The 10,669-nt window shown below is 35.8% G+C and overlaps 1 protein-coding gene across 1 annotated transcript in view; it reads left to right on the top strand.

Moving 5' to 3' along the window:
- Positions 1-9,694: 9,694 nt before the first annotated feature.
- Positions 9,695-10,669, top strand: part of htra1b (HtrA serine peptidase 1b) — a 42,657-nt gene continuing 41,682 nt past the window's right edge. Inside the window, exon 1 of the mRNA XM_016289279.1 lies at positions 9,695-10,285. Within this exon, the coding sequence (XP_016144765.1) occupies positions 9,826-10,285 (460 nt within the window). The 5' untranslated portion in view covers positions 9,695-9,825. The remainder of the gene's footprint in view (positions 10,286-10,669) is intronic.

The following is a 10,669-nucleotide window of genomic DNA, read 5'->3' as shown; positions in this document are numbered from 1 at the left end:
TTTTTTTGAAAATCTAAAAATGCTGTAATGTTTCCTGTGAGGGCTAGGGTTGGTTTAGGGCAATAGAAAATACGGTTTGTACAGTATAAAAACCATTACGCCTATGGAGAGTCCCCATAAACCATAAAAACAAACCTGTGTGTGTGTGTGCGTGTGCCTACTTAACCATATATTGGAAACACATTTGTACCCAGAAGTGAGCCAAATGTGATAAAACCACCTTTTGTGGATGTCTTCATTTGTAAAAACACCTAAAAATAAAGTAAAAATAAATGTAAAATTGCAGGACATTTTCAGTTAGGATGTGGTTTAGATTATAGGATTTATAATTATCTTTGTATAAAGAAGTTATTACTTTGCAGACATTATTATTGTCTGTAATGTCTATCGTCAGTTTGCACAGGAAAAACAACGCTACCGGTCAAAACTTTGGATTTTTTTTTTTCTTTCTTTCTTTTAAAGAAGTCTCTTATGCTCACCAAGGCTGGTCAAAAATACAGTAAAACAGCAATATTGTGAAATATTGTTTGTTTTCTAAATTATTTCTGTAATGGAAAAGCTGAATTTGATCCTATACAGAAATCCTTCTAATATGCTGATTTGATTTGAATTATTATGACTTATGCTGAAGTATTAATAATGTATTGATCAATGTGATCAAACAACAGTGATACATTTTTTAAGGGTTATTTTAATAATAGAAAGTTTACATTGCTTTTATTTAAAATATACATCTTTTCTAACATTGCAAATGTCTTTACTGACACTTGAACAATTTAATTGTGTCCTTGCTGAATAAAAGTATTAGGCCTATTTATTTATGATTTTTTTTTTTAATGATGTCTGAAGGATCATGTGTCATTAATGGCTTTTATTTTTTTTAAAGATGAATGAATACAATAGCAAATGTATTGCTCATTGTTAATGTTAGTTAATGTGTTAACTAATGGGGCATTATTGTAAAGTGTTGCCATATTTCTGATCATAAAACTAAATGTAAGTGAGTAAGTGACATGACATGTGGCCAAGTATGGTGACCCATACTCGGAATTAGTGCTCTGCATTTAACCCATCCAAAGTGCACACACACAGCAGTGAACACACACACACACACTGTGAACACACGAGTGGGCAGCCATTTATGCTGCGGCGCCCGGGGAGCAGTTGGGGGTTCGGTGCCTTGCTCAAGGGCACCTCAGTCGTGGTATTGAAGGTGGGAGAGAGCACTGTACATTCACTCCCCCAACCTACAATCCCTGCCGGTACGAGACTCGAACCCACAACCTTTAGGTTACGAGTCCGACTCTCTAACCATTAGGCCACGACTTCCCCATGTAGCCTTGGTAAGCATAAGAGACATCTTTTAAAAACATGAAAAATTCATTGCAAACTTTTGACTGGTAGTGTATGCATGTAATTATACAGGAAATATTCATATGAGAATATAATTATTAGAAGAAAATTATTCAAATACAATACAGGCTACAACAAATACGAGCCTTGTGCATAAATCTGTATTCATAAGGAACACTTTGACATTTGCAGTACTTACTATATATTAAGATGCCTCCTCCGTTGGCTGATCTGTTATTTGCTTCTGCAATTACACTTTCAATAAGCAGAAAAATTCCATGACATTAATTAAATAACCATGTAGGTCTACATGTGTAGGATATAAGGCTGGATATTCAGATTCTTGATATAGAACTGTGATTACTTAGGTAATATTAACTCACTGAAATCAGATGATCTCTTATTATTCCAATATATTATTAGATATATGCTATATTTACAATATGGTGGCGCGGTGACTTCAATGTCATGACATCATCAACAATCCAGTTCTTTATTATATTACAGTGCTTGAGTCCAGGGTCTGTAGCAGAAACATCCTAACCCAAAATGCTGTTGGTTTAGTAAATATTTCACTCAGTTTTCTGTGGAAGTGTTTTAGGGCTGTTCATTTCAATAGATATTTGAGAAGCCTGATATTTGGCATGGTCATTAATATGATTACGATAATTTCTTTTCTTTCTTTTTTTTTTAGATCATGATACTCATCAAAACCGGTTCATCGCAACACTCCTAGTTGTTACTAAAGCATCAAACCAGTGCTGTACTCAAAAACCCACTCATTCGAATCCAAATCAATTGAGTCCAAATGACAAGACCATTATAAAAGAAAATATAGCCTTGGACTGAGACTCAAACAGCATGTCACAGCATGCATATACCATTGCCCTGCAAATGTTTGTGGGCAAATTCCATTCATTTCAATAGGAATTTGTGTTATTGGGAGGCAGTGTTGGGGAAAGTTATAAAAGTAATTAATTACGATATTACGTTACTCCATAAAAAAGTAACTAATTGTTACTTAGTGACTTTTTATAGAAAGTAATGTGTTGCGTATGTGTTGTGATTTACTTTTTAAATCTGGACAGGGCTTGCTTGTTTTTTTTTTTTTATAAAAAAGTTCAATTTTTGGCAAATATAAAAGTCTTTAAAAACCAAAAGTGAAATGAATAAGCCTCAGGCTGAAGGGAAAGTACATTTACGTCCATACGTCCGAATGCAGAAGAAGACATTTCAACACACTTCAGCAATAAACAAAGACACACAAATGTTCGTCTAGAGTAATTTGTGCTTATTAGTACGGTTGAACTGGATCATCGAAGGTCAGAAGCAAAGACATCGGTTAATAGAATGGGATTAAATACAGAAAGGATATTTGTGTTTAACATTTAATTATTGCAGGTTTGCGTCATATTCTGAGTTGCATTATTTTTATTCAGTTTGAGGAATACTGAATCTGAGTGAGTGAGATGAATTAATGCCTATTCGTATTTATTTTAGAACTACAGTAACATCTGATTTCTTTCAACATGGGGACAGGAGAGCTGTCAATCAATAAATTGGAGGAAAAAAAAGTAACTTGCATTACTTATCTAAAAAAGTAACTCAGATATTCTCTTGTAAATTAAAAAGTAATGCGTTACTTGAAAAAAGTAATCTGATTACGTAACTCGCGTTACTTGTAATATATTACCCCCAACACTGTTGGGAGGTTTGCATGAGGTTGGAAAAATTCACTATACAAATATCGCTCAAGCTCATGCAAGCGAATTTGCTGTGCTGACTTTAAAAGTTTGGTTTAAAAGTGACTTCTGTGTGAGCCGTGCTTCATACACCATTACACAATGGTGAATGGACAGTTTTTGCCCACAAAATTTTGCCTAAAATTTGCAAATGTGACCATTAAAAGCCACTATTTAAAGACTAAATAGTATTTCTTTATTGACTCAGTTGAAGTTCAACATCACAAAAAGGTATGTTGAAAATAGGGTAGCCTTATAAGTATGTATTTATAGAGCTGTGAAAAAGTTTTTGCCCCATCTTTTTTTTATGGATAGGATCTTATGCCAAACTGTTTCAGAAATTAAAACTACAGTGAGAGGCATTATCTCCAATTGGAAAAAAACCTTCCCAGATTGGCCGACCTTCTGAAATTCCTCCAAAAGCACATTGACGGCTCATCCAGGAAGTCACAAAAGACCCAAAGACAACATCGCAGGAACTGCAGCTTCTCTTGCATCACTAAAGGTCACTGTTCATACATCCACAATCCAATACTGGCCAAAAATGACATCCATGGAAGAGTGGTGAGGAGAAAACCACTGCTAACCCAGAAGAACACTGAAGCTCATCTGAATTTGATGATGAAAAACATACCTTGATGATCCTCAAACCTTTTGGGAGAATATTTTGTAGACTGATTAGTGAAAAAGTTGAATTGTTTGTCCATAAAATGTGTGGGGGTATTTCTTCATGAATTAATTTTTTGATACCACCCCTTATCAACCCCCACTTAATTTGAAGTGTTACGTTTTTGTCATTAAATATCCAAATAGCATAGCATTAAATTGCAGATAGACCAAAGTTCGATTTAAAAGAGCATGCTTACATTCTCCTATCTTAAGATTTTGTTAGCAAAACTAAGGGAAACGTGCTCTTAATCAGTTTTCTGAACAAGTTTTAAGCAAAAACTCCTAGCTAGGAACGCTTTTGAGAGCTGCTAGTGAAAAAGAAACAAAAAAAGAAACAAATCTTTGTGAAAACGGCCCCTGATCTTCAGGTTTGTGCAGCCTTCTTATGATGTTCATATAGTGCCCTCTGCTGGTTTGCTCCTATTATCATATAGTTTCTTATTAACTACTGAAAATGTCTTGCATATCACATAGAAATAGGAAAAATTACACTCTAAAAAATGCTGGGTTAAATATAACCCAGCTATTGGGTTGTTTTGACCCAGCGAGTGTACTTTAGAAATGTATCACAGCTATACATTATAAGGCCTTTGCCAAGCTAAATCCATTTTTCTGATCTGAGTTCATTATGAAATTAAAAGAGCAGGTTTGACTATGTAACTGATAAATGGTGGAAGTTTATTTGATTAATACTATTATATAGATGCTGGCAAAAGAGCTCATGTGTGCCTGTATTGAATAAATCACCTCTTAATATCCATGAATATTAGTCATAGGAAGGCTTTGGCTATTGCTAAGGTGATGGCTGAATTTTGGGTTGTTCATTGGGCCAACACATGGGTTGATCCCAGTTCTGCAGCCCTAACACTGTGGTGACTCAAAAGCTTTATGTGCCGTGGAAGGTGCTAATCTTTCCCTTGTCAAAAGAAATACACTTTAGTACGCTTTAAAAAAAAGTACTTATTACAGAGATAATACATTTAAGTGTGAACTGAATGTAATGTTTTTAGACACTTAATTGCATGTTATTTGCAATTTATAGGACTTAAGTACATTTTATATGTAATTTCATAATTACTTCTATTGTCTTTGAAACATATTGCTGAATGACAAACATTTATGTAATGTCAAATATAAATATTAAATCTTTAAAATGTACTTTTGAGTAATACTTTTAATTTGACATTTTTACAAAGTGCACTTTTTTAAATTTGTACTTAAGTGTGTTCAGAAACTGTTATAAAAGGGTCTACTTAAGTACACTTAAGCGGCTTTTTATTTCATTAAAATAGTATCAGCAAGTAGTTTTTTTAATGTATATACTTATAAGATTCAAAGAACACCATAAGTACACATTTAAGTGCACTTCATTTCACAAGGGCTATGTTATTTGTTGAAAACTGAGAATTCTGTCATTATTTACTCATCCTCACCTGGTGTCTCAAAAGGCATTTGCTGTTGAACGTCTTTTGCTCAAGCGATGCCAAGTTTTAACAGATGCCTTGTAGTTATGAAATTTTGTATTACGGGAAAAGCTAATCTTGTTTATCTCCTGTATGATAAATTGCTTGTGTTTTTCCTAATTTGTATTGTAAGACGCCTGGGATAAAGGCATCTGCTTAGTCAGTGCTTCTAGGCCTTGGTCTTGGAATCCACCACTACACATTTTGGATATGTCCTTTATGTAACACACCCGATTTATATCATCAGATCCTCCAAAACCACTGTGCAAAATGATTAAATGCTAAATATTTCAGAAAGGGGAGATTTGGAATGAACTATTTCTTTAATATCTTTATATGTCTTTCTTTATAAAGCACATCATTTCACAATGCAATTTTTCTTTATGACTGAAAAGAGGTAAACGCGCAATCATTTGTTTAACACTCTAGCAGTGCCAACGACTTGACAAAAGAGTGATAGTCATCTTAGAACAACTGCAACTAAGGGAGTTACTTCAGTTCAGTTTAGAAAGGATAAATGATGTATCAGGATCTCACTGAACCTTGACTTCATCACTAATTCATGAAGCACAGCTGGTTATGGATAATCAGGACCACCAGTGCATTGTGGTAAAAAGAGGACAGGCGATTCACGCATTGGTCCTGTGATTAAGAAAAAAAAGTCTGAAAGATCTGTTCCAAAATCGAGAGATTTCACAGCAGAAATAAGCATTATCATGTTTCTAAGCTAATAACACCCACCACAAACAAACAGTGGTTAAAACAGTACATTTTAAACATGGAATAAAACTCAATACTCAATATCACTCTCTTCATTACTCCATTTGCCATCTCGGTTGATTTTTTCACTGAGCTTGAGCATTTTGGAAAATTTGAAATGGAACAGAGCTATGTTAGACATATGGAAAATTAAATTTTCATTTTCAATAGATTAACTTTTCATTGCCTGTGACCCGGGAGACAACCAGCGGTTTGAATGGATTAATGGATGGATATTTTCATAGCCTTACGAAAATTGACCATGGTTTTATTGTAGTAATAGGGAAGTAACCATGGTTTTTTGGAGTATTGATTATCATTTGTATAACCACAGTTTTACTACAATTGCCATGGTTAAACTTTAGTTGGTGTAGCAAAACCATGGTTAATGTATGGTTACCCTGGTTTAACTATGTTTTTTTGTTTTAGTTGTGGTAAAACCATGGTGAATTTCCGTTAGGGTATTTCCATTTACAGTCACACTCACACACATTATGTTTCTAGTGTGTTTTGCTATCACGTTTATAGGATTCTAGCATATTTTAGCTACCTCGTTTTGTGTCGCTATAATGTTTCTTCTATTTTTTCCACATTGCATGTTTTAGCATGTTGCTAATGCATTGCTACCACTTTTTAGCACATGACTAGAACGTTTTAGCATAAAACTAGGCTAGCTACTGATAAACAGCTTTAATACATTGTTGTATAATTGTTATAAAGCTCCGATCACAATTTGCACTTGAATATTTCTACAGACACTGCGGTTGTTATATGACATCATATACTCAGCAATGTCTTTTTTAAAAACATAATTCATTATTGTACATCCAAAATGTAAAAATATACTCTACTGCCAATTTAAAGTTTGCATTCTTTTAATTCAGCTAAGAGGTCATGGCGTGACGTATCAGTCTACTATTGGTCACAGCAGAGAGTTAGACAAATTTGAACTTTGGAACTTAGTTGGGAATGAATTTCGCATGAGCTTGCGTTTCTTGTTTCCCACATTTGCATGCAAGTTTGATACAGAAATTCTGTAAGTCTGGTCAGTTCGAGTTTGGTGGTCAAACCTCGAAAGCTCTAGGCCACATTAGTTGAATTAAATTAATGACATAGTAAATGAGTACTGTATGTTAGTTTTGTCAAGCCAACGTAATTATTAAATTCAGTTTTATGAAATATAAAAGAATGCAAACTTTCATAAAATTCAGTTTTATTTGATCATTTTTCCCCACTTCTGTCCCTAGCTGACTTGAAATTGATTCATTGTAGTGCTAAAACATAGCAAATGCAAATGATGTGCCATAATTAAAAGTTGCTTGAGTGAAATATATGCTCTCTGATGTGAAAGAGTGACTCACTTGTCCTGGGGATTGTTTCAGGAAACTCTGGGAGGAGGTAGGCTAGCTTTCCCGGAATGCTGCTCTCTATCTGACATGAGCCCAGCTTGATACTCTCACGTCATGAAGTGGGAAGGAATAGTAAACAGCCTGATGAACGGTTGCAGGGAATATGTGCTAAGTTACAGCACTGAAACACGCCATGGCCACGCAAAACAGCAAGTCAAACACATCTGCGTTAAGCTATAGTTTTGTGCACTGTATGATTCATGTTGCTGCTAGTTTTTATCTTATCCTGCACACAGTGTGTGTGAGAGAGTCCACAGATGTCCAGATGTTTGAGTCAGTGTGTTTATGTGTGTAACATTGCCAAATTTTTACTCAGCTCTTTATGATAAAAGTGTTGAAGAACTACCGTTCTGGGATGGATCAACACAATGTGCAGCTGTGATACGTCCTGGAGACTCAAAGGAAGTAGCGTGCAATTTATAAAACTGCCTATTATTTTTATATTTGTATCTGCATCTGTTTTTCTCGACTTATTAACCTCCGACTCTGTTTTTGTGTGTTTTGTGTGCATCTCTCAGACTGAATCAGTGTTTTTTCAATGATAAAACAATATCACCTACATTTGTAACATTTTTAATAGAAATAAACTTCTATTCAGCAAGGATACATTAAATTGACCAAAAGTGACAGAAAAGTCATTTATAATGTTACAAACTAAATATCTTTTACCAAACAAATGCTGTTCTTATTCATCAAAGAATAAAAATGTATTATGGTTTCCACAAAACTATTAAGCAACACAACCATTTTCAACATCTATGATAGAACGAAATGTTTACTAAGCATCAAATCAGCATATTAGAATGATTTCTGAAGGATCATGTGACACTGAAGACTGGATGGCTGCTGGTTTGCCATCACAGGCATAGAAGACAGCTATTTTAAGTTGCAATAATATTTCACAATATTACTGCTTTACTGCATTTTTTGATCAAATAAATGGTGAACCTGAGATACAGCATCTACCCTAAGCTCAACATGCAACACGTCTAGAAACCATTTGTGCTATGAACATAAAAAGATACTTCAAATATGCTTTTGACTTCCTCAGTGATTGGACTTAATGCCTTTGCCTGGTAGATGATAAAGCAGCCTAAAAATTCAGTGACCTCAGTAAGATGCTGTTACACTAAGCACTAAAAAGCACTGAATTCATTACAATGCAAGTCAACATTATCAAACAGGTCATACATTGCAAAATGGTGAATAAGTATACATATTTTATGTTGTTTTTAAATGTTTTGGCACTCCCTGTCAAAGTATTATTGCAAATGAGATTTAATAAATAGAGCTGTGCTGTAATGTTCTGTGAAATGTGTGTTTCTGGAATTGATACAATCAGATGATATCATCATATCATTCCCAGCCCTGATCTCCTTTTAAAGTACACCCTTAGTGAGGTGATACTCATTTTAAAATCTTCCCAGTCTACTGACATTTGTTATGACATCAGCTTCGAACATTACAATGCACATAATAACCTTTGTTAACGCTATAATAAGTAAATCCACTTCACCTGCTAATTACTTTACAACAGTGATGCTGTAGTAGAGCTACCGCAGAAACGTAAGTTCAAAGACAATATTGGCTGGACACTTGTATCCCTGAGGCATACAAGTCTATAAGTTTATATTTATAGCTTATGATGTTGCTATTTCAAGCATTATCACATGAGCTGTTTTCCCGAATATCAGCATGATTCCAAATGTGACACTGATTTTATACAACAGCTCAGGGACGTTAATTTTAAGTGACATTTTAGATACAATATTGACAATATTTCACCAAAAAAATAGCCAAAGTGAAACCAGTGGGTTCTCTCAGCAACACACTGTAGTGTTTTATTAAATGAATTCATCCGAGTTAATTACGTTGAGGGTGACCAATTTATAAAAATGCTTCTTTCCTGAATTAATCAGATCATTTTGAACAAATCGGTTGAAAGACTGATTCAATGACTCCGTCATTAAGACAGTGACTAGCTGCCACCTACTGACGGTTTTCATTTCATTTTTAAAATTACTCATTCATTCATTCATTCATTCATTCATCTATTTATTTATTTCATAGGGTTTTTGTTTTGTGTGTGTGTGTTTTGGACATTTTATGTATATCTCTCAACAGGTGTATGGCATTTGTTAGCACAATATTTAAACACATGCTTGAGGCGTGGGCTCCTTGTTTACCATTGCGCACATCCCACCCACAACGTTGACGTCTTACACATCCTTCCAATCGGCGTTGCTGTTTATACTCCCTAAGCTTTATAAAGTCTGCCACTGAAGCGCAAGACAACGGGCATTTGACAGCACAACAAACTCTCTCAAGTTTACGTGCATTATATTTTTATATGTCCGTTGACGTATTCCTCAACTTAGTTACTTGAAGAGATTCTACTTGAAAAGTGTGTTATTACAGATTAATATTAAAATGTATCTGTGGGTTCTCTGCGCGTCTGTTATTCTGGTGCCTCTGCTGTGCGATGCGCGGATCTCTAAGCGTTATGTGATCGGCTGTCCGGAGCGCTGCGATAAGAGTCTGTGTCCACCCATACCGGCCGACTGTCTGGCCGGAGACATCCTGGACCAGTGCGACTGCTGCCCGGTGTGCGCGGCCGGCGAGGGCGAGCCCTGCGGTGGTGCAGGGAAACTGGGAGACCCGGAGTGTGGAGAGGGTATGGAGTGCGCTGTGTCTGAGGGGGTCGGAACAACAACTACCGTGAGGAGGAGAGGAAAGACCGGCGTGTGCGTGTGTAAGAGCCCCGAGCCCGTCTGCGGCAGTGATGGGGTGTCCTACAGGAACATCTGCGAACTCAAGAGAGTCAGTAAGCGGGCACAGAAACTCCAGCAGCCTCCCATCATCTTTATCCAGAGAGGAGCCTGCGGGAAAGGTAAGTCTGGCGCTCCAAACCTGGTGCGCTGCCTACACTCTTAAAAAGCAAGGTTCTTTATTGGCATCTATGGTTCTATGAAGAACCTTCATACTGAAAAAAAAGTTGATTTTATTTTATCTTCAAACCTGAATGTTTTTTTGGGGGGGAAACCAAAAATTCCAAACCTAGTAAGCTGCCTACAAAGTTTTAGAGCATCATGTCACAACATAGTGAGCTTATAACTCCTAATTCGGACCCGAGCTTGGTCTGTCAACATTGTGAATTTCACTCCTAAAAACAGCTTCATTCTTGGGTTTATTTATGGCTTTTAAAAGAAAAAAAAAAGTTCTTCAGATCAGCGTGCTGGTTTCTGGGTTCTTCAAAGTTCCAATATTTAGACAA

Source organism: Sinocyclocheilus grahami, unplaced genomic scaffold (assembly GCF_001515645.1).
Source record: "Sinocyclocheilus grahami isolate Dianchi unplaced genomic scaffold, SAMN03320097.WGS_v1.1 scaffold243.1, whole genome shotgun sequence".
In the NCBI taxonomy this organism is placed as follows: Eukaryota; Metazoa; Chordata; class Actinopteri; order Cypriniformes; family Cyprinidae; genus Sinocyclocheilus; species Sinocyclocheilus grahami.
The sequence above is the reverse complement of the archived record's forward strand: the minus strand, read 5'-3'. Positions and strand labels throughout refer to the sequence as shown.